This window comes from Chelonia mydas, chromosome 10 (assembly GCF_015237465.2).
Source record: "Chelonia mydas isolate rCheMyd1 chromosome 10, rCheMyd1.pri.v2, whole genome shotgun sequence".
NCBI classification, from domain to species: Eukaryota; Metazoa; Chordata; order Testudines; family Cheloniidae; genus Chelonia; species Chelonia mydas.
Genome location: NC_051250.2, coordinates 23,439,661 through 23,464,713, shown reverse-complemented (window position 1 = coordinate 23,464,713; position 25,053 = coordinate 23,439,661). Strand labels below are relative to the sequence as shown.

The 25,053-nt window shown below is 41.4% G+C and overlaps 2 protein-coding genes across 3 annotated transcripts in view; one reads left to right on the top strand and one right to left on the bottom strand.

Moving 5' to 3' along the window:
* Positions 1 to 9,351: 9,351 nt before the first annotated feature.
* On the top strand, positions 9,352 to 25,007 carry NUBP1 (nucleotide binding protein 1; the record flags this gene model as incomplete). The annotated part of the gene is made up of 4 exons (XM_043524035.1): positions 9,352 to 9,522; positions 23,072 to 23,147; positions 24,036 to 24,119; positions 24,730 to 25,007. Coding segments are annotated over 4 exons (396 nt in total), but the record flags the coding sequence as incomplete, so codon positions are not given.
* Positions 16,882 to 25,053, bottom strand: part of TVP23A (trans-golgi network vesicle protein 23 homolog A) — a 32,010-nt gene continuing 23,838 nt past the window's right edge. For both annotated transcript variants that reach the window (XR_006284100.1, XR_006284101.1), the window contains one exon: positions 16,882 to 17,151. The gene's annotated coding sequence lies outside the window, so the exon portion shown is untranslated. The remainder of the gene's footprint in view (positions 17,152 to 25,053) is intronic.

Genomic DNA, 25,053 nt, shown 5'->3' with positions numbered 1-25,053 from the left:
AAGACGAGCCTCTCCACGAAAAGTGGAAAGGACCCTATACCGTCCTGCTGATCTCCCATACAGCGGCAAAGATCGAGGGACACAAGAACTGGATCCATCACTCTCGTCTGAAGGCAGTACTCGTCAGCAGAACAGTGGACCGTCCAACCTGCTGACTCCTCATCTAGTGACGATCTCGGGCTAAAGCTACTGTTTAAAGGACACAATTAGCGGACACCTTAACGCCAAAATGGGCCCACCCAGGTATTGGAGACCCTGGGTTGGGAAGACTCTGGTGATAATTAATTGGGTAACATTGTTATTCTCTGTATTGGTATTTCCAAACTGTGCATATCGGGAGCATAACTCCTTTGTTTTGCTTGCGCACCATGTTGCTACTTTAACAAACCAGACTGATTGCTGGGTATGTGCTCCAACTCCACTGTCCCCCAAAATGGGAATGCGCCTTGACATGCTGTCCCTGACCCTAGCAGAATTAGCCGCCACCAAAGAGCAGAAAAGAACGGACTCGCCGTTCTGAAATAAGACCTCTTTACAGCAAGCCACCTATCAGGACCAGGAGTATTCAGTTGCAGTACTCACTGAGGGAGTATTATGTTTTACCCGAAACCAATCTGATCACTGTGGGCGTCCTGTGGACTTATTACACAGTGGGCTGATGGGTATTGGATAAAGACCAAAAGGGGAAGCCAGCAGTGTAGGTGTAATGGTTCCTCCCCTTTTAGGGAAACTCTTACAAATAATCTTACCACAAAAGAAGGGTTTGGAAATATAACTTGCCATCCAGTTAATATCTCCAGTGTAGCAAGCCAATGGTGGGTTTGTAGTGGTCCCTATGGCGAGTGTAATTTGAACAGCACAATTAGAAATGCCCCCACTTGTACCCAGTCAGGAGGATGGGATGCCCCCTTAGAGGCATATGAACTGTTTGGAAAAGCAGCCTTAAATATCCCAGGAATCCCCTTAAGAAACAGTCCTTACTGGGCCCTACAGGGTCACTATTTTGTATGTGGTCGAAAGGCTTACAAGGTGCTGCCAGCCAACTGGACAGGTAGCTGTTATATAGCTCATGGAGTTCCTCATCTGTCAATAACTGTCACACTGCCCAAAGGAAAGATTAGAAATGCCCAAGACACCTCTGTTGAGTCACAAGAAAAGACCCTGTGGCGACTGACTAAGGCATTGGAGGGCAATACGAAGAATTCCCTCACAACTGAGAAGCTTGTAGGGTGCTCTGTACTGGGAATAGCGCCACTGTTTACCGGGCCAGCCATGGCATGCATAGGCCACTATACTGTAAGGCTGCAAATGGTACTTGAGAAAGTGGCCCTAGAATTAGAGGACTCAGTTAGTGATTTAGGGTCAGCAGTAAAAACATTAAATAAAGAGGTACAGCTGCTCAGGACGTTTTCCCTCCAAAACAGGCTGGCTTTGGACTATCTCTTGGCATCCCAAGGAGGGGTTTGTGCCCTCGTCGGGCCCCAATGTTGTGTATATGTAAATAATAGCAGTTATGAGATCTATGAAAAGGTGGTACAGGCTGAGGCCCATGCCCGAGCCGGAGCACAGGTTGCCTATACTGCCCCAGAGAGCGATTGGTTGCAAACCTTGTTTTCAGGCTGGGGTTTGTCGTCTTGGCTTGGTGGTTTATTTAGCCTGTTATTGAAACTTCTCATTCCTGTATTGCTTGTATTACTGGTATTATGCTGTGCAGTATCATGTGTCAGGGCCCTTTTGCAAAAGTTAATAAGTCATTCTCTTCAGGGCTATCACAAAGTGCTTATGCAAAGTCCTATTGTAAAGAAATAAGTAGCTCAAGTGAGAAAACTCAGAGCCAAGGCTGTTGAGTGTTCTCAAAGGGGGGAGTTGTTGGGGACACTGGGGCATGGCCACTAGGTAACTCGAGGGGATGGAAGACCACGAGTATCGATGAAGCCCCCTCGCACTAGGCCCAAGTGTCCTTGCCCCCCCCCCCCCGCCTGGAGGCACTCGCAGCAGCTCTGCATACTAGGCCCAAGTGTCCTTGGCCCCCCCGCCTGGAGGCACTCGCAGCGGTTATACTAAGAATCTGCAACAATATGTTGCAGAGTCAGACTGCCTGAAACTAAACAAGGCCAAACAGGGCAGATATGGAAGAACAATGCTGAATAAAGCAGCTTTATGTATAGTTTAACAAATGATACAAAAAACAAGGGCACTAGCTGGTAACTGGATTGGCTGGCTATATGGATACTTAGGGCAGCTTGCTATTGGATAAGTATGCTGAAGAAAGGATGTATAAAAGCCTGTGTAACTTCCCGCTCTATGTGCAGGATTTGAGATTCTGTTCTCCCTGTACCTTGTTTGCAGCTGCAAATAAACTTTTCTGCTTCTCCACCCCGCTGTGATTATTGGGTGACGCACACCGGGTAACGAACCTTGCTGTTGTTTTGCCTCTCGGCACTGGGTGCCGGCAACAAGAGGAAAACCATGTTAGTAAGGTTTCCATCAACATCCTATCTTTGACTTTCTGATCTCTTAGAGCAGGGGTGGGCAGACTATGGCCCGCAGGCCACATCTGGCCCATCGGACCATTTAGTCTGGCCCTCAGCTCCTGCCAGGGAGCGGGGTCGGGGGCTTGTTCTGCTCCGCATGGCTCCCAGGAAGCAGCCAGCATGTCCCCCATCCGGCTCCAAGGCGCAGCCAGACAGCTCTGCGTGCTGCCCTGTCCTCAGGTGCCACCCCTGCAGCTACCATTGGCCACAATTCCAGGCCAATGGGAGCTGCAGGGGTGGCGCCTGTAGACGGGGCAGCATGCAGAGCCGCCTGGCTGCACCTCGGAGCCGGAGTGGGGACATACTTCCGGGAGCTGCTTGTGGTAAGCGTTGCCCGGAGCCTGCATCCCTGAGCCCGCCCCATGCCCCAATCCCCTGCCACAGCCCTGATCTCCCTCCTGCCCTCTGAACCCCTTGATCCCAACTCAGAGCGCCCTCTTGTACCCCAAGCCCCTCATCCACAGCCTCAGCCCAGAGCCCTCACCCCCTCCCCCTGCACTCAAACCCGGAGCCCCCTCCCGCACCGTGAACCCCTCATCCTGGCCCCATCCCAGAGCCCGCACAGCCGGAGCCCTCACACCCCTCCCCCATACTCCAACCCCCTGCCCCAGCCTTGATCCCCCTCCTGCCCTCCGAACTCCTCGGTCCCAGCCTGGAGCTCCCTCCTACACCCCAAACCCCTCATCCCCAGTCTTACCCCAGAGCCCTTACCCGCACCCCCCCACACCCTAACCCAGAGCTACCTCCCAAACCCTAAACTCCTAATTTCTGGCCCAGTTCCAGAGCCCGCACCCCCAGTCAGAGCCCTCACCCCCTCCTGCACCCTTACCCCCAATTTTGTGAGCATTCATGGCCTGCCATACAATTTCCATACCCAGATGTGGCCCTCAGGCCAAAAAGTTTACCCACCCCTGTCTTAGAGAGTCTTTCCAAGAATGAAGGTTTCATCCTGCCCCCTCAAAGAGATATTGGTACTCAGGGGAATCTCCACTGATTTGGAGATCAACTGGATAACAAATAGTTGTGTTTTAGGTTGGTGGTGACCACATGTCCCGTTTTGGCTGAGACGGTCCTCTTTTTAAGCTAAGTCAAAACTGGCCATTTCGGAAATGCCAGTGGGGGAGGTAGGAAGGGGCAATAGAGCAGTGCCAGTGTGGGGGTTAGTGAGGTTATGTAGCTCCCTGCTCCCTGACAGACGTACTATCATTATACCAGAAGATGTAAAAACTGTCCCTCACCTTTTTAATGCCTAATTCTGAAGAAGGAAAATGACTTCCCTTTTTGTATGAGGAATTCCCATTTATCATTACTCCTGGTATAAGAGGAATTGCTGGTGTGTTTAAAATTCTCTTGTAAATAAGATATTTGTCATTCCCTCAAAAACAGCAAGCATTTCAACTGTAGGAACTGGTGTTAGGTTGAAGGAAAACACCCCTGAAATCCCCAAAAGATCAAATGGCTGCCCCCACAGGCGTCTCTTACAGATTCAGTATTTTTGTGCGTAGGCACACACAATCGGGAAGACAGCATAGTCCGTATCTAGGTATCTTGTTGAAATAAATACAAATGAGTACAGTCCATCTGCTAACTCTGTCTGTTCTGTCTTTGGTGTCCCATCCTCTTCGCACCTCCCACACAGATACACACATCACTGACTAGAGATCTTGGAGGTGAAAAGGAAGCTGCTTGCATCTCTGAACGGGCACAGTCTGACCAGACTTGCCACTGGGCAGGAGGATAGGCAGCAGTTCTGCAGAAAAGGACCTAGGGGTGACAGTGGACGAGAAGCTGGATATGAGTCAACAGTGTGCCCTTGTTGCCAAGAAGGCCAGTGGCATTTTGGGATGTATAAGTAGGGGCATTGCCAGCAGATCGAGGGACGTGATCGTTCCCCTCTATTCGACATTGGTGAGGCCTCATCTGGAGTACTGTGTCCAGTTTTGGGCCCCACACTACAAGAAGGATGTGGAAAAATTGGAAAACGTCCAGCGGCAGGCAGCAAAAATGATTAGGGGACTGGAACACATGACTTATGAGGAGAGGCTGAGGGAACTGGGATTGTTTAGTCTGCGGAAGAGAAGAATGAGGGGGGATTTGATAGCTGCTTTCAACTACCTGAAAGGGGGTTCCAAAGAGGATGGATCTAGACTGTTCTCAGTGGTAGCAGATGACATAACAAGGAGTAATGGTCTCAAGTTGCAGTGGGGGAGCTTTAGGTTGGATATTAGGAAAAATGTTTTCACTAGGAGTGTGGTGAAACACGGGAATGCATTACCTAGGGAGGTGGTGGAATCTCCTTCGTTTGAGGTTTTTTAAGGTCAGGCTTGACAAAGCCCTGGCTGGGATGATTTAGTTGGGGATTGGTCCTGCTTTGAGCAGGGGGTTGGACTAGATGACCTCCTGAGGTCCCTTCCAACCCCGATATTCTATGATTCTATGATATGAAGGTGGTGAAAGAAGCTGCCATAAAACGCATTGTGCTGCACACACCTGGTCACTGTGGGGAGCAGGTTAAAGTAGCTCAGGCATGTGGGTGTCTTCCCATGTGCCTGTCCGTCTGTTCTAAGGGGTTCTGTGAGTAAGACAGGGGCTTTATTTTACTCCTATACCTTCCTTCCCACCCCAGAAAAGCGAAAGCTACTAAAATGCATCTTTAAAAAAAAAATCTGCCATACACAGTAAAAAACCTTAACATCTTTGGTTATTTCAAGTGCAGTTAAAGATTACCAAAATAACTATAAAAATGTCATGTGCCATTCTTCCCCAGTAGCTTCCTTTATCAAATCTGTTAAGAGTCTTGTGCTGACTTGTAAGCTTAACTGACAACAGACTCAATGTGAAGCCTGGTTTCAAGTTACGTGGTGGACAGTTCTTCTTGGCTTCCTACTTCCTCAGTCACCATAAACAATATTTTCTTAAATATGAGCTTAGCCATTCGTGTTGCTCATATGTGAGGTAGTCTAGAATGTAGCTGACTCTTCTAATGTTGTCTGGATTCTCCAATACCGATAACAGTAAAAAGTTGTCTTTTGTCAGTATGCACAAAGAAAGAAAATTTGGGCAATACATAGAGCAAATAGGTTCATTAACAACACCTTGAACGTGTGTGCTATGTGCTCAGTACGGATAGAATTTTATTTTTATGAACTTTTTTTCTAAAATCTTCTAAAAATTGCAGTAGGCTTGCAATTAATGCTATGAAACCAGCTTCTGTTTTTCAGGAAAGAACTTTCCTTTAATTAATAGCTTTTAAATCCTTTCCCATGCTTGTGAGTTTCCACGTGCAGTATTACTTCATTCAGAAAGACAAATATTTCACAAACACTTCATATTGGAGCAGTTCTCATTTCCCTTTACCTTAATGGGCACAACTGAGACCTATATGGAACAGGTTCCTACAGACTATTGTTAGACATATACAATAATCAGTGCTTCAGGCCCGTTAAAGAAATTAAAAAAACTAGAAATAAGTGACTTTATTTTGTGACACACATGGTGATTTGTCTAATGTATAATATGTAACTACTAAGTGAAATGTTTTCTTATGCTGCTTGCCTGTTGGCAAGTGAAATCTGTGACTAAGTGGACACTTTGGCCTTCATACTACTGCATAAATTAGTTCAGTCTGCACTTTCCCAATGTAAATTAAATTACCTATGTCTGACATTGCCTCCATGCAAGTAGAACTAGGGTTGCTGAGGCCTGACAAGGTGAATCTTCATAAGCAACAGTATAAATTCGGAACGTTGGTCATTTCCACCCTAAGAAAATACACTAAAAGTGATTAGATCTTCGTTTCCACCAAGTTGCTTAACATTTTATTTGATTCATGTGCTTTCACTATCAGCCATTGACAGTTGCATTCTAATTACATCAGTTTGAAGGTAGTCTGTGCAGTTTGTAGTATTATCCAATAATTTCTGATACTCAGGATTACATGCTTAGGCAGTGCCTTCTAGGTTCTAAATCTTTTTCTAAATCCACCACTCTGTTACTGAGACATTAAATACATACACAAATATAGAAACTGTTTCTATATAATTTATATACCAGTCACCAGAGGGAGCATGAGTTACACCCAGGTCCCGGAGCTGTCTTACCATACACAAAGAAGATCAACAGGATTGCGTGAAGATCATGATACACTTGTGCCTCTTAAGAGATATGGGTTGGGGGGGGAGTGGAGCTGGGCGGGGGGGGGGGGGATTTGTTAGATGTAAACGATTAAAACAGACAGAGACAGGGTTTCAAACTTCTGGGAGGATACTACAAATAATTTTGTTTTTCAGTGCCTCTTTTAAGGTGGATATATAGCCCCATTGGCTAAACAATGTAGTCTTTGTAGGCAAACAAAGAATAAAACTGAAGGATTCATGCTCAGTCTTAGAAAGAGGCTCTTAGTGAAATTCTTGGATGGTGAAAGTTAAACATAATTGCATATGCAACCTGTTTTGGCTCACAAGCTGGCCAACCTGTTATAGAACATTTGTTGTCAGCTATTCTACAGCTTTACATTCATCTGGGCTATGAAGTTTGTAACTTCCATCGCTTGGTTAGAAGGCAGGTATAATGGTGGCATTTGGCGCAAGAACTGAGTGTGCTCAACAGCTAGAAAGCTCTGAGAGCTGGTGGATGCTAGCTCTGTGCCCAAATGCAACTTCATGTCCCTTTAAAGAAAGGGGTTTAAAGAATCAAAATACATGTGCTTAGAATGTCTTTCTGGTTGGTTTGTGAATTTTTCACTGGGTTGCAGGGGGCGTGTCTTTTTGGAGGGAACTATGGCAATAGACTAAACAGTGAGAATGGCTGTTGTCAAAAGTTCCCACTTTATAGGCAGTTAGAGTTGACTATCACATTGAAAAAAAATCTGAATTTGATCAGTGTGGTCCCTGAACTGTAAAAGATATCAAAAAATTCTCAAGTTACACAACTGCCACAATTTGTCTCCCTGACTTCAGTCCCTGGAGCTCCCTTTGATCCCTTATTGTGTTGAAATAGCAGAGTCTGAGATTCTGTGGCTAGGAGAGAGGTTAGTGGTCATATGAAATTGCAAAATATGTGTGTGAAACAGGATTATGCTAAATGGAGATTCACCACTTGTGATTGCATAGCGGTTAGACTGGCAGTGTTGCAATAGCCTAACAACATGAAGATTGCCTTTCCATTGGATAGGATTTATAATTAAGACTACGTTTTAGTTACAGGTATTTTTAGTAAAAGTCACGGACAGGTCACGGGCAGTAAACAAAAATTCATGGCCCGTGACCTGTCCATGACTTTTACTATATACCCCTGATTAAAACTGGGCTGGGCCTCAGGGGGATGGCCCGGGGGGCCGCCATGGGTGCTCGGGGGAAGGGGTTTGGGAGGGCTGGGGCAGGCTCCCTGCTCGGTTCCTGAGCTCCACATGCTGCCTCCGCTTCGCCCCAAGCCCCGGTTCTGCAGCTCCCATTGGCTGGGAACCGCGGCCAATGGGAGCTGCGGGGGCGGTGACTGCGGGCGGAGGCAGCACATGGAGCTAGGAGCTGAGGGAGGGGAGTTCCTGTCGCCCTTCCAGGGACACCCCCCAGGTAAGCACCGCCCCAGTCCTGAGCGCCCCCCCTCCAGCCAAACTCTTGGTGGGAGGAGGGGGGCAGACTGCCCCCACCGCAGCCAGTGCGACTGGCCATGGGGCTGCCTGAGCTGCTCAGGCAGCTCCCAGACCAGGCACACCAGCCTCTGCAGAAGTCACGGAGATCACAGAAAGTCACTGAATCAGTGACCTCCATGACAAACACAGAGCCTTATTTATAATTCGCGTAAATCCATGAGGCCATACTAAAGTACTTGATTGTGTACATAATCAGTTTGTGTTTATACTGTGTAGCGCCTTCATTCGAAAGGATCTCAGTACTCGTATAAAACAGGGTATTTAGTTTGTGTGATGAAACCACTAGGACTTTCAGGTAGTTGGGAGCCCCCGAAGCTCTGCTCTTGCAGCATTCGTAAGATCATGCTTCCCACTTGGTACTGCAAATGTGTTTTCCAAATTCTGTAATAAATAATCCACAAGTCCAGAAAGTTGCACCAACTTTTTGTGAAAGAGACAAGCTTTTGAGCTACACAGAGCACTTTCTTCAGGTCTTAACTTGTTTAATCCAAATCCTCCTCAGAGTTTTATTCTTTTTCTTATGTGTATGGAACAGTTCCAAATAAGCCAGCAGACAGCTGTTTTGGGGGCAGGGAAGTGGTTAGAAAGTCATGATATTGGCATACGGACCCGTGAATTGGGAATCATTGCGCACTCACCTTCTGGCAGAGGGTATTATTCGAGTGCTTCCAGAATCCAGGCTGGATAAATCAGTCAAAAGGAAATCTGATTGCCTGATATGCCGTGTGGAGGGCTGCATGTCCCCAAGTGGAGTTGCAGTAGCTATTTCTAAAACACAAGACAACGCATGTTTCTGAGACTAGAATCAATTCTTAAATATGTAGAAATGTTCTCTTCGAAGTAAAGGTGGGTTGATGGCATCTATATTGGAAGAAAAGCTACCATAGTGGGGGAAGATGGGAGACAAGATTGACTTGTCAGGCAGAGGTGAGAAGAAAGCAAGAAATACAGTATGATTGCTAGTAGTACTTGCAGTTAACTAATTAGCTTAATAGCTCAGCAATTAGCTTAATAGCTCAGCAATTTAAAATTATGTGACTTAAAATGGTTCAGCTGAGGTAACAGTAACAAGGTAACAGTTGAGAACATTTTTTAAAACCTAGAAAATACCCCAGTGGAATTCTGCACCACTGTGCATGTGCAGAAATCATTTCTCCCCTCCCCCCCCCGGCAGGAAATAGATTCTGTGGGAGGTGCCGTAATTACACCTTTTGCCCACAAGCGGCTGCTGTGGTGCCAGTAGAGAGGGCAGCTGGCTCCAGGCGGGAGCAACCAGCTGCCGAGAGAGAGGGAGGGAGCAGTGGCTGCCTTCTCACAGCGCTCTGCCTGCAAGGCCAGGTGACGGGGGACAGAGTGGGGCACATGAGGCTGGTGGGGGGGGGTGACCTAGACTAGGGTTCAGAAGGGCTGGGGGTGGACAGACTGGGGTAGGGGCACAGGCTAGTGAGCTGACAGCACTGAGCCAGGGTTGAATGGGAGTGGGAGGGCAGGGGAGAGTTGGGGGGCAGAGGGAAGTGTAGGGGCAGGGGCAGATGTGCCTGAATGACTGGGAGAAGCTAGGGGTCAGCCAGGGTCTGCTTGGGGGTGGCTCCCCAACTCCCTAACAATTCCTCCTCCCCATTATAAAATGATTTTTAAAAAATATTTAAGACAATAATTAGGACTGATTCACAACTGACATGTTTTCTGCAATCAGCTGTTCCTAAAAAAAAAAAAAAAGTGTTTATTCAAAATCAAGTTTTAATCTTATTGCCACTAGTAATCGAACATACTTAGAATCTTTATTTTAAAGGTGACTAATCAAATAGAAATACAAACAATGAGTGGCACAGGGAAGGTAGATCAAACTTGTATTTCAGCCTGTCTCATATTACAGGAATAACCTTGCAGTCAGTGAAACTGAAAGGTGAAAAATGCCAAGCTGGTAAAAGGAAATACTTTCCCATGCAACACTCATTTTGGAACTCATTGCCACAAGACATTCAGGCCAAGAGCTCAAAAGGCTTCAAAAAAGGGCAGGACATTTACATGGGAAAACAAGAATATTCATAGTTGTTATATCCCATCCAAAATAAAGTGCATCTGTCTGGGAAGGGATATAAACCCTTCAGGCCACAAACAAACCTTTAATTACTGGAGGTTAGGAGGAAACTTTCCCTGGGGCCAGGTTACCCTGCAGTAGGCAATTATGGGATTTCTTGTGCCTTTCTCTGAAGCAGCTGGTACTTACTGGCCAATAGTGGAGGTGAAATACTGGAAGAGATTTACTGCTGATCTGGTCCAGTGTGCCAGTTTTTATATTCCTGTTAAAAGAGGGACAAAAATCTACTAGAAGGGTAATTCCTATTGAAATGAATGGGAAAACTTAAATGTGATTTAGGGATTTTATATGAAACAACATTTAGCAGCTGACAAATAATAGATTTCATTATGCTAATTCCCATACAGGAAACTGCCACAATATTCATTTACTGGGCTTTTTTGCATTACTAACCTAGTAACTGATTTCTCATATAAAATCTCTAAATCTTAGTTTTTGTAAGGATATCTTAAAAACTACATTAAGGTAGTGTCAAAACTAGAAGCAGGTACATGTTTAAAGCTGTCATGGTGTCTTAAAGTTAGCAAAGAGACGCTCTCGTGTTTTATTTTTCACTTCCGGCAGCATAGTAAAGATCCAGAGTAGGTTTGTGTTTCAGAGCTAATATTCATCTCATGGGGATGATAATTTATCAGTAAAAGGAGGGTACTGAGCTCACTGCTCAGTGCAAATAAACCATCTATTGTGCGAACAAAGAGGGAGCATCTATAGAAATAGGATTATTTCCCTCCTGCATGGAATTAAAGCAGATCACTTGCAAATAGTGACTATGTGACTACTTTAATGTTAACAAGAAGTTGGACTCTCTATTCATGTTGCAAGCAGTGAGAAGATAGCAGAACAAATTAGGGTCCAGATCTGAAAGCTTGGAGTGAGACATTGTTTTAATTCTTAGTCAAAAGTTTACTTTTCAGCAATGTGGTGCATGTGGACCAATTATCTTTCAATTTACAATTAGTTTAAACAGTTGATTGTGAGGTGGTGTTGAGATGTCTGCTATCCCTGGCAGGAATGGACAAAGCTAATCTTCCATAGCTCTTTTCCTTCTTTTCCTTTCTTTCAGAAAAATTGTTATGGCGAGTAATTACTCTTCTGATGTGAGGGCTCTTTCATCTGTGCTTCTTTGCTGGTGTCCCTCATATTAAATATGAATGAGGTTGCTGAGGTAGTTAGTGAGGGAATATGGGCTGAAGTGTAACATCGGCATTCTATAAATTCTACTTCTTTGCAGAGAGTGCAGTTTAAAATGTGCCCACTTTAGAAGTTTAGGTGCTCAGTGTTACTTAAAAGGAATGGCCCCTAATTCTAAACAAACTAGTAACTGGAGCAGTAAACAGCACAGGTTCAAAATACTTGTATTATTCACATTTCCATCATGCATCTGCCAGCTTGAATTGTCAGTAATTAGCTTCTTGAGCATTCTCAAGTCCGTATCTTAAAATTCAACAAGTTTATTACTTTTAAGGCAGACGGTATTTTATTACAATAGTTTAAAATGCCATTAAATATTTTGTAAGGACATATAGTGATGAAAACAAGCCTTTTTGAACTGCAAAATGCAGAGTATCCTCCACAGAAAGTCAAAGGGCACTTGAGTGAAACTCTAAAAAACCTCATGATTATATTAAAAAAAAATGGCAAAAACCCAGCAGACAGTTGATACTGCTGCACTGGGGACACAGAAGTCTGGTTGCAGCCACTGAAAAAAATCTTATCACTAAACTTGAGGAACCAGGTCTGACTGGCTGACCACTCTGACCATGAACATCTGGAAGTTAGGCTTGTTTTCTTTCAAGGGGTTTTTATCATAAGATTTATATTTTTCTCTGCTGCATAAGTGGAATTTCTTTCCTAGTTGGAAATATTAATCTATGCATTCTACAGATCTCTTTGTCTTGTGTTGGTGTATGTGGCTGGTTCAAAATCACCAGATAAAAGGGGAATTTGAACTTAATCTAAAGGTCATTTAGCCCTTGCCTTGTGTCCTCTTAAAGGGACATGTGATTATCCAACAGTAGAAAGATTAATGCAGCATTCCCCTTAGAACTATTTTTAAAATCAAATAATTTTTTTTTATTATTCACTCTGGAAAAAGACACTAGAAATGTACTGCAGAGAACTTTCTTGCATTGGAATGATGCAATCCATCTCTGATTCTTTTTTCCCTCCTGTTGGTTATCATGTACTGCCCTCCTAGTCTTTGGCTAGATTTTTTTTCTTTCCCAGACCTGTTGGCAAAAATAGCATCCACATTTTCAGAGACATTCAAATGGGGGGAACCTTTGTATACCTGACAATTGTGAGAGAGTTTCAGCAATTCTTGTGGTTATTTAATTAAAATCTGTTTCTTCCCTCAATGCAAATAAAGGGTCAAATGTTGGACTTGATCACTGATGCAGTTCTTCCTCAGTACCATTCAGCAGACAAACTATATTTTCCAAGTATTTTTAAATTCTATCTTTAATTCAGTTGGCTTCTTCACATTGTACAATGATGCTTTGTAAATCTGAAAGACCACTATATTTAGATGAAAGTTAAAAGTGAGAAAGGATACCTAGTCTCCCAGGGACTTCGGATTCAAAGCCTTGAGCAGTCAACTCAGGTCTTCCTCCTTCTAATGTCACAAGGATACAAAGCAGATTGCTATGCTAGGACTTTGGGAGGAGACCTTGACATTTTGCAAGTGTTGGAGTTTGCTCTGGGTCCTTGGCTGGTATTTCTCCTATCTGTTTGTACAGTGTGTTTTTTTCTTCTTTGGTTGGCAGAGGGCTGTATGTCCTGGTGATTTTGCCTATGTAGTTTGCCCTAAGGCTGATGAAAGGTACGATATAATATTTGAGAGAGAGAGAGATCATTATGCCTCTGCAGCTTGTGGCTTTTTCTCCTAATACTTAAGAGATATGGAAGAATAATGCTTGGAAACTAAGTGGCATTAGAGGGTTTTTTTTAAAGACCTGGACATTTTACCTGCTAGTATCATGTGTTGCTATTACAGAGATATGTATTTCGGGTATTTATAATGGAAGGAATTGTTTCACACTCCTTTTTAATTCAGTTGCTAAGCTTCTAAATATCCCCAAATAAGATAAATCTGCACTCCTTTCACTGTTGCACTCAAGTTATATTAATATCATAGAAATGTAGGGCTGGAAGGGACCTTTAGAAGGCCTATAATACAGTCCCCTGTGCTGAGGTAAGACCAAGAATATCTAGACCATCCCTGACAGGTGCTTGTCTAACCTGTTCTTAAAGAACTTAAATGATGGGGATTCTACAATCTTCCTTGGAAGCCTCTGCAGAGTTTATCTATCTTTATAGTTAGAAAGTTTTTTCTTATCTCTGACCTTAATCTCCTTTGCTGGAGATTAAGCCCTTTCCTTCTTGTCCTACTTTCAGTGGACATGGAGAACAATTGAGCACCGTCCTTACCAGTGATTTCCCATTTTGTATTTGTGCATCTGATTTTTTATCTAAGTATTTTGCACTTGTCTCTTTTGAATTTCATCTTGTTGATTTCAGACCAATTCTCCAATTTATCAGTCATTTTGATTCTAATCCTGTCCTCCAAGGTGCTTGCAACCCCTTCCATCTTGGTGACACACACCTCTGCCTGGAAGGGACTCCTGCCCGGAAGCATGTGAGCCACTTGCACACACTAGTGTGACCAGAGACAGCTGCCTGTGAGCCTGGAGCCGCTCCCCGTGGGCAAAGGGCAGTACAGCCACACAGGAGGAGCTGCCCAGGCTGGGCACTGACTCCTGAGAGTGGCGGCCCAACATGCTGCTGCTGCTTTCGCCTGGCCTAGGCACTGGCCATGGCCCTGCTTGTCTCTCTCATTGTCGCTAGAGCCCTGCAGCTCTGCGGATATCCACTTTATATCTGTGGATATAAATTTTGTATCCACGCAGGACTCTGCCAATTCCTGCTTGGCTGCTCAGGGAACATTTACCTGCTTTAGTTATAACAACTCAAGGATTGGACAATCCAAGATTGTTCTATGACACTTTAAACAAGCTGTAATAATTATTTTGCCAAAGAAACCTGCTTTGGTTTATAATGTGTAGATTGCATCAGTTTCTAGTATACACTGTATTTTAAATATATTTAAGTTGTTATTGAACATCAAACTTCTTTTGCTCATTTTTTCTTACTAAAACAGCAGATGTTTCAAAAACATGGTATAACAATGCAATCTCTGTGCTATTTATTCACCTCCATTTTGATACAGCTTTGCACGAGTAGGTGGCAGAGCTGAAAATAGAAGTCAAGAATCCCATTGCCCTAACCAAGAGACTAAACTCTTGCACTATTCTTCAGGCTTTTTAATAGCTGTCAATTCTATTTTTTGCTATAGTGTCATCTGCTTCGAGGTTGTTGTCATGTGTTCTTTCAAATTATACGAGAAATTAGCTAGATTAGAGGAATGCTTGTCTTTGAATCTGAGCGTGCTGAACATGACTTTAGATCAGTGGTGGGCAACTTGCGGCCCATTAGGGTAATCTGCTGGAGGGCCGCCAGACAGTTTGTTTACATTTGCACGGCCGGCCGCAGCTCCCAGTGGCTGTGGTTCGCCGTTCCCGGCCAATGGGAGCTGCGGGAAGCAGTGGCCAGCACATCCCTGTGGCCCATGCCCACTTCCCGCAGCTCCCATTGGCTGGGAACAGCAAACCACGGCCACTGGGAGCTGCGGGCGGCCGTGCAAATCTAAACAAACTATCTGGCAGCCAGCCAGTGGATTACCCTGACAGGCCGCAAATTGCCCACCACTGATCTAGATTATGATGGGTACCTTATAAATGCCCTTAATAAATTATCAAAAATGTAAAATGGCTTGTACAGTTATGTATCTTCCCAAACTGTAAATAGTAATCCTCTTTGTTTTGGTTTGTGTGTCACAACTTTGCAGAAGTACAACAGTATAATCAGTTTATTAAGAACTCAACTGACCAGCTCCTGAGAAATGGTACATTTCTGTGCTTCTGCTATGCTTGAAAATGCATGCTTATTTTTTAGACATAATATCATACCCTATCCTATAATCTGAATAGGGTAAGTCAGTGTTTGTAGGACGGACAAGCTGATTGCTACTTAAACTGGATGCTTGAAGTCAGGCTTTCCTGGTGCAAAATTCAAAGCTTCGTATTCATCATGCTGACCACTGTTAGAGGTTTTTGTGTCGTGGTCTATTGATACAGTGTTAGAAGTCATCTGATTTTCCCAAAGTAACAAAAAATCAGATACCTTAGTAATGTCTATCAAAAGGGCTCTCAGCCCTCTGTGTACGTGCATTATTTTAGACTGTATAGAATAACCTCTTTTGCTCTGAGTGTGGTGAAGAATGTAGCACAAATTGCATTCCAGAAGCTTTGCTACATGTTAAAGTCACAGAAAGGACTCCTACAAAAGCCATTTATTTTCAAGCCATCCTCCCTGCTGCTCCGAATGGTACACAAATGCCTAATTGCTGAGAGTTGCACATATACTTAAGACTGTTTTTTTGTGTTTTGTCTTAGACTGTTTGAAACGTTGTACTTCACAATGGATTGTAACTACTGAGGTGTTTAAGGTCTGATTCAAATACTGCTGGTTGAAGAATAATTAACTCCTAAACTCTTAAGTAACTTTAAGTGAATTTAGCCGATGTTAAAAATGTCTGAGCCTGAAGCATTTTTTCACAGATCCGTGGCTAGGCAGCAGCACAAAGTTCCCCAGCATAGCGCTGGCTGGTTTGTGGAGATCCTGACCTGCACAGACCATCCTAAGGGTCTGTCTATGCTACACAGTTAGGCACATCTATATTCCTACAGTGTGTGTTATTGCCAATGTGGTGGATATGAAAACTTGTTTCTTTACACACTTTCTAACCATGCTAGCAATAAACCTGTTAGAATGGGATGCCCTCTACCCATGGAAAATATCCAGCCGGGCCGTGTCCTTGTAGCATGGATGTACCTGAGGATGAGGGGATAATTCAGTTCCCATGCTTGGGCAATTCCTGCTGCAACTACCAAGGAAGATACAAATTAACTTCCATTGAGATGGTGAATGACTGCCCATTAGAACTGGGCCTGTTACCAAAAATATATTTAGTAAAGGCAGTCATGTCTTCAAGCCAACGATCTAATGTCAGAATGCTTCATTTCCCATTCGTAATCTAAACTAAACTCCAAATTTAAACTCATTTTAGTGTTTGCTTCTAATTTATATCGTGTGAACAACTCTGTGCAAACTTATTTCCAACTTTTTTTCTTCGATTGCTCTGCTGGACATTTTGGGTCCACAAATATCTATCCCTAAAATACTGGGTATAGAGGGAGAACAGATATGATTGTTTCTGTTTTAAAAACTGTAAGAGACTTGTCTCAAGTGGCCTAATAGGTTATTTATTGGGAGCTCTGCTTGACTCAGTTTGGGGGGGGGGTGTGTGTGTGTGTGTGTGTGTATGTATTTAGGGCTTGTTTAAGAATAACTTCTTGGGGAATATGCGAGGAAATGCTTACATAATAAAAAGCAAGGTGAGCCCCTCCGAATTCAGTACAGCTTGGCTAGCTTGTATAAATGAGTTGAATGCTTCAAGTAAACAGTTAATGCCAGGATAACAGAACATAAAATGAACTTTATTGCTTTTGAAGACTATAATACTGCAGAATCATCACTTTGTACAAAATTCTGAAGTTTTAGTGATATGCAACAAAGCCCGTTGCCAATTGTGTCCACATATCTATTCAGGGGACACCATCATAGGGCCTAATCACATCAGCCACACTATCAGAGGCTCATTCACCTGCACATCCACCAATGTGATATATGCCATCATGTGCCAGCAATGCCCCTCTGCCATGTACTTTGGTCAAACTGGACAGTCTCTATGTAAAAGAATAAATGGACACAAATCAGATGTCAAGAATTATAACATTCAAAAACCAGTCGGAGAACACTTCAATCTCTCTGGTCACTCGATTAGAGACCTAAAAGTGACAATTCTTCAACAAAAAAACTTCAAAAACAGACTCCAAGGAGAGTCTTCTGAATTAGAATTAATTTCCAAATGGATACAATTAACTTAGGCTTGAATAGAGACTGGGAGTGGATGGGTCATTACACACAGTAAAACTATTCCCCCCCCTCCCCCCCGACGTTCTTGTCAACTGTGGAAATGGCCCACTTTGATTATCACTACAAAAGTTTTTCTCTTCCTCCTCCCTGCCTCCCCCCCCCTCCCCCGCTCTCCTGCTGGTATTAGCAGATCTTAAGTGATCACTCTCCTTACAGTGTGTATGATAACACCCATTGTTTCATTTTCTCTGTGTATATAAATCTCCCCACTGTATTTTCCACTGAATGCATCCGATGAAGTGAGCTGTAGCTCACGAAAGCTTATGCGCAGATAAATTTGTTAGTCTCTAAGGTGCCACAAGTACTCCTTTTCTTTTTGCGAATAGAGACTAACACGGCTGCTACTCTGAAACCTATTATAGCTCTGTTTTTTAATTTTTGAGAAGTAGGGGCACACCATGTTTTGGTATAATCACGTACACCATTAGCGTTAGCAAGGTTCACCTTTGTTTCCTTAAAGACTAGCTAATTGGCACAGGAGAAAGACACTCAACATTCTGAACAAGGAATTTACTTTTACACATTGAGTATAGGTCATGGTACCGTTTGTATTAGAAGGATATTTGAGTCGTCTTTGCCATGCGATTAGCAGCCTCTAAGACATTTATCTATGATCAGGCTGACACATTGTTAGGAAAGTAATGCCATTGGCATAAGGAAGTATTGTCTTTGAGAGAGATTTGTATATTCTTGTGTTTCTCCGAAGTTGGTTGCCAGTCCCCTTTCTGGTTTTGTTGTATTTTATGACAAAACCTTCTCTACGTAGCAAATGTTTAGCAGGTATCCCTATATTTACAGGCAGTGGCTAGCAGCGTCTGATTCTTTCTTTCCTTCAAATATTTCTGTCCTTGAGGGTTAACTTTTCTGCAGCAAGGGTTTGAGGGCTATATTGCAATTGTTAGGCAGCATGTTTGCTGCAACAGCCATTTGATCAACATTGACAGAATTCATTGTTCACTGTCTAATTCAGGAACTCTGCCTTTTTGCAGTTTCTTATATGGCCATTTGACTCTTTCAATACAGTTAGCATATTTCTTGGCATCTGGTTTGAAATGCAGCATTACAGTGTAGGTTATATTTTACATGCTTTGTGTATATACTGCATATATGGGTTTTTAAAACTCCTCAGGTTCACCTGAGTGGTTCTGGATGGTCTCCGGTGGTAAGTTAGTGAGGGGTTTCTTTTGTTTTGTTTTAAAGAATACAGTTTAGGGGGCCCTATCCCAGAGAGAAACTAGAAGTATTTTCTCTCCCCCCGCCAGTCTTTTCCATATACAGAAGTCCTGCTTCTTAAAGAGGCACTACAGGTTAAAAATCATAGCTTTAAAAAAATTCCGTCTGTTACGAACATCACAGTGGGCTATTATAACCGAATATTTTAAAACAAGTAACGTTTTGCTTTTTCAACTGTTTCCTTTTGCACTTATTTTGGTTTGGGCAGCAAAAATAGACAAGTTGGTTTCATTATTTCTGGTTCTCATGTACTTGCACAGTACCTCACTTTCAATTATAACAACACTGCAGATAATTAAATCCCAAGGAATAACAGAGGTGATGTTCTTAACAAAATGCATAGAACTATTTCAGACGTTGTTCAAACTTTGTACATGCCACCACACAACTATTTTTCTGATGCTGAGAGAGAACGGAAAGTCATTTTAGCCACATGCCTTCTCAATAGAGATTCTGTGAAGATTATTGCAGTAATTGGCATTATAAGTTTGTAAAAGGCTCTTTAAAATGTAAATATAGATCAGATTACTGACTGCTGTACAGAAATCATGCAGCCTTTGACTGATTGAAAAAAATGAAGTGTCCTTACTTTTCCGCCAACATCTATTTTCTTAAAATTTTCTTTTAAGAACTGGCAAGGATGTTATTTTGTCAAGTACATTTCTTTCTGGGATATTTTAATAGTATGCTTCCTCTTTTCTAGTACGTTGAAGAAAACTTAAGGGTCATGTCAGTGGGGTTCTTGCTTAGTGGTCCTGATGATGCTGTTAGTTGGAGAGTCCCCCCCCCCCCCCAAATGGTCTGTATCTCAAGTATTTTCATTGTTGTTGATTGTTGCATCAGGGAGCATAAACTATTGCAAGTTAGACAGTGCTTCCTTTTTTCCATATAAAACTTGGTTTGTTGGAAAAGCAGTTATTCTTAGCATTTTCCTTTCACTATAGGATGGTTATCTTATATTGAACTGAGATCTTTAACATAATCAGAATAATTTAGTGAAGACTTGCTAGATGGAAACTAAGCAGTCTATATTTGATAAAATATCATTGCATGCATACCACTGATTAAAATGTATATTTTATACATTTTTCACACTTGGGCATATATCTATTGTTTATTGCTCCATGTTAACACGGGTCTAATGAACTTTCTAATAGGTATGGATATTGATCACATTTTTAAAAAGATTCCTAAATTGACTGCATATCTGAAAGAAATCTCAATATTCAACAACATAATTTCCAAGTTACCTGATGTTCAGTGGGTTTTTTTAATGAATGTAGGTAGCATAACTGTCTTATTTGGTTAATAATTCAACCTTTTAAATTTATACTGTTTGTTTTAATATCCTTTTGTGCATAAAACTGGAAGGAAGTAGACCATTTGATTATGGCAATAGACAATATTCTTTTGAGCCAGTTTTGCTGATGAAATTATGTAATAAAACTGCTTATCCTTTTTTCAGAACTTAATGAGTGATTTCCATGTTAGTGTCGATTTAAAATTACTTTACTTTGTTTTAGCCCTTTTGGTCCTACATCCCATTGCTTTCTGCATACATTTTTTGCTAAACTTTCTGAAGTAGAATGTACCTAACTTTTATTGATAAAATGCAATTCTAGTTTGACAGTGCATAAGTTTAAAATATAGAGAAATTTGAGTAGAATGCTCTGTTGGAAGTATAACTTAAGGTGCAGATCTTTCTGAACAGTGATTCTGTATTGATATTGTGAAGGTCCAGGATTGTTGTATCCAAAACCTTCTATATTTAAAATGATCAACTGAAAAGATGATGATTTCTAAGTACCTTTTTGTTTGAAGTCAGGCGCTAGGGCTGAGATTAGTGGGAGAAGTCTAGCTAAATCAAAGGTACATTCTTAGTGGGCAATTTGAAGGAGGGGGAGAAGAGGCCAATTGTGCAGAAAGAGGCAGAGTTTTCCAGGAGTAACAAGAAAATGTCCAGAGGCACAAGTGGCAGGAAACAAATGGAATACTAAGTAGGGAGTAGTGAGCAGAATGCAAGGTACATGGTAGGAGGAAATAGAAGGAAATAAAGGTCAGGTATGTGTTTGAGAAGGGTAAGGATTAGGGAGTGGTGTTAGAATTGACTTTGGAAAGAGTGAGTAAACCCATTCCTGCACATCTTCCTCAACACCTTCACCAGATTAGTTTTTTGATGTCTTTCTGTAAACCTACAGTAGATGCAAAAGTAATATTTGCATAATCCGTTCTATTTAAAGAATACTCTTCACTAATCCCATGCCAGAATTGTTGGACAGATTTAAAGATGCTGGAAGCTAAGTTGGTTGAATAAAGATCTAAATAGCTTGATAATTTTTGGTCAGCCTCAAGACAGAAGATACCTTAATTGAGTAAACCAGACAATAGATAACATGTTTAATCTGCTGGTAGAAAACATGCTCAGAATGCGAAGAGAAGTCAGAAAGAATTCAGTAAGAGCTCTTGTAACAGTTGCTTGAAAGTGCTAGGAAAGTTTGCTTTGCAGGAAAATCCATAGTTGGAAAAAGTCCAGTACAGGTGGACTGACAAAATAACACTTGCCTTTGCTAGGTAATATCACTTTAGGATGTTTGAAAGGAGGTCAACTTCTGTCATAAGGTGAAACTGCCAATCATAGGTGTTGTTAAAAATATGAATGGCTTTGTATGCCCAAAATGTAAGGTAAGTATCTAAAACTTATTGCTAATATTTTCACTCGTCTTAATACACGCATTCCAAATGTATGTACGTTTTGTGGTGACCATGACGGAAGTGAAAGGATTTACTTATCAGGGCACAAACTTGCTTGATCTCCTGAATAAAGCCATTCATTAAAAAAAATCCTTTTTGGAGTAGTACAGGAAAAAATCCTGTTTCTGTTGGTGGAAACAGTATCAAACTCCTTTATACAGGTACTGTTGTCCTTAGATCATTATGAAAGGTGCTTTCCTGAGGCCAAAGACTAGTTTTGTAGGTTCTTTTAGGAGTCAGGACATTATATAAAAAGAGCAGTTTTGAAATGGTGGCTTCAGCTACACAGTGGGATGTTACACGTTAGACATCTATATTTGAATAACAGACCTACTTTAAAAAGAATGAGGAGTACTTGTGGCACCGTAGAGATGAACAAATTTGTTTGGGCATAAGCTTTCGTGGGCTAAAATCCACTTTACAAAATTATTTGTTCATCTCTAAGGAGCCACAAGTACTCCTCGGTTTTTTTGCTAATACAGACTAACACGGCTACCGCTCTGAGACCTACTTTAAGATCTGTGTTTAACAACTCTATGTCTTAAATGCTCCTATTAAGAGGAACCACTGGCTGGCATCTCTGAATCGCTGATGTGGGATGTTGCAGCTTCTGTGACGTAGGAAACTTCTGAAGTGCTGTGTGTTCAAGCACTACTGCATCCTCCCTTCTTGTTTAGTTTTGCTTCTAAAAGCTTATGCAACCATTTAGATGTTTCTGCATTACTAAAAATTTCCTTTAGATGCTGAACTCGTGATAACCCTATTACATAAGTGAGCTACATGTGCTGCTTTTGCTTCAGAACTTTTTTGGCATTTTCAAACACATGAAAGTAAGAACTGGGAGCATTATGGAATAGGGTTTAGCTACCCTGTGTACCATAATCATTTTCTAAAAACATTCCCATGCCTGATTGTATGTGCCAATCATGATAAACATGGAGTCTGAAGGTTGGGCTAGGAAGGGAACAAGATGACAAATGACATATTACTGACCCAGTTAGAGAAGAACTGAAGGATGGTAATGACCATTCAAACATGCAGACTAATGCACTATCAGTTGGTCTTGGGAATGTGGGTCCATGGGTTTCAGGTGAGTTCCTTGGCATCAACCTATTACCCATTTGAACACATCCTCAAAGCAATATGAGTGCTTGAAAAATCAGACATCATTGGCAGTCTCTGCTCAGGAGTCCCAGGTCTTGGAAAGAATTAAAGAATATTGACAGCTTTTGGCTGGCCACACTGTCTGCTTTCACATCTCTCACTCTTGTAAATTTAAATTCTAACCCACAATTTTAAAATTAGGATTCTGTATATATCACAATAAATGTCTTGGAGGAACAGTAACCTAAACTAGACGAATAAAGGAAAAAAGGTATTAGAAATGGTACTTGTGATTTATATATGCACCTAAAATGCTCTTAATGGGCAGAAATGATCTGTGTGAAAGTTTAAGTCAAAAGTTTTAATTGTGTAGACATCCACTCTATTTAGTGATAGTATGCCAGGAAACTACCGTGCACAGCCTTCAGAAGCCCACCATGTATGGTCCTGTTTTAATTGGGATTTCAATAAGTGATGTTTGGAAAATACCACTAAACAAAACTGAAGAAATGTCGTTCTCAAAATGATCTTTTCTGGAGTTGTCTTGTATTACTTGTCTTTTTTTTTTTTTTAACATTACAGACTGAATCTCAAATCTTTCCTCAAACAACTGGAGGAGCAGAGACGATGTGCCAAAATTTAAATATTTCTCTCCTGGGTAAAGTGCCCTAGATCCTCAAATAGGTTATCTTGGCAAATTACGTAATAAAAAGCAACAATATGCTTGCCATTACTTTAGGGTTATTTTTGGTATATCAACTATGTGTTAGACTTATTCACTGTGATAAACACAGTGTCAAATAGCTGACTTTTTTAGAATTAAAAATCCTGTAAATATAGTTTGTGGAACTGTGATAATATGGTTTGGTCTGAAATGAGTAAAACGATGAGAGAACTTCCTGCTTAGGTTTAAACAGTAATCATGTCAGCCTTTCACCTTTATTAACATGACTAATTTAGAGTGTGCAATTTTTAAAAAAAACTGCTCATTTACAATTGCAGACTGGATTAAACCATACCACAAAGAAGAACAAAATTTTGTAACATCAAGTTCTGATATGGTTAAAACTACAGCTTCTATAACAACTGAAAAAAATGCTAGTTGGATTTTTTTTCAGTGGATAATTAGATATACTAAAAGACCTAGTATGTAAAGAACCAAGTTACTAGTAGATAATATATGCCAGTCTACACTGTATCAAGTGTAAAGCAAGACCACCTTGGTGCTACTCTTCCATGGAATTAAGGAACAGCATCCCATGTAGATGGAAGGATGGCATAGACAGGGGATGTACATAGACTTCTAAATCTAGGACCGCAATCTGAAAAATGACATTGTTCTGCTACTTAGTACTAATAGCTGTATATAAGAAAATAGCTACCATGCTTTATTTATGTATTACTGACACAGGAAGAACATAAGCCCTTGGTTCACTGGACTGGTACGGCAATTTTGGGGTGGTAAATTTCAGGCAATTTTTTTGTTTTGCTTTCCTGCATCACAAGGGTTTTAGCTTTTTTTTTCCCCCTCCCCTTTCTTTTTTAGGGAAAAGTTGTGATAAAGGCCAATCTTTTTTGTCTGAAATACCTGAGTCCCCAGCTACTTCATCTTACAGGAATATCATCCAAAGTAAGTATGTCATGTTAAAAGGCTGATATGTGAATTACTTGTCTGAGCAATTAACTTCTAAAATATGTTATGAAGCCATCAACAGCATAATTTTGGCAGAATGTACAGTATAAGAATCATGAAATTGCACCACTTGTCTCAGAATTACTTCAGCCACTTATATTTTAAACAATTAAATTCTGTTAAAATGATAGCTATTCAACTCCAGGTAACTAAAATAAGTGTGTCTTCTATGGCTTATTTTGACCTTCACTGAGTTCCAGCAAATACATCATGTACTCTTGCTGACAAAATAAAATAGTTTTGCTAACTTTCTACGAGCAGGCATTTCTTAAATGGAATTTGATAGCTTACCAGTAAATGAAGTTTTGAGTATGTCACTCTTACACTTCTGGAAGAGCAAATGTATAAAATGCAGAAAGTATTCAAATAGCAAAAGAAAAATGGGTCTAAAAGGCATGTTAACAAATTCTTTAAATCATTTCAAATATAAGTTAGGGTAGTATGATAGACAAAATTTTGTGATTTATGCCCACAGCAGGCAATAGATCCATACAGTGATCAATACATAAAATAAGTTCACTACTACTTTGTTTTTGCCTCTTTGCAGGGATTCAAGAATATTGTGGCCTAAAGCACTCACAAGAAAAATTATCTAACCAAGGAATGGAATAAATGTGCAGTTAATTATAGGAAAGCATTTTATAGGAAGAATGTAAAGACTTGTACTCCTTTTCTGTATTGCAAATAAATAATTTTTAAGTTAATGTCCTTGCTTTAATTTCCTGTTCTTGTTGTGTACAATCACCATAATATTTGAACACCAGCTAGTCCACCTGATGTCTCAAAACTTTCTTTTAAGTTTATAGAAATAAGTCACTTAGTGCATCAGAAGTTAAATCTAAATCTAAAGTATTTTGTGATACCTGAAATC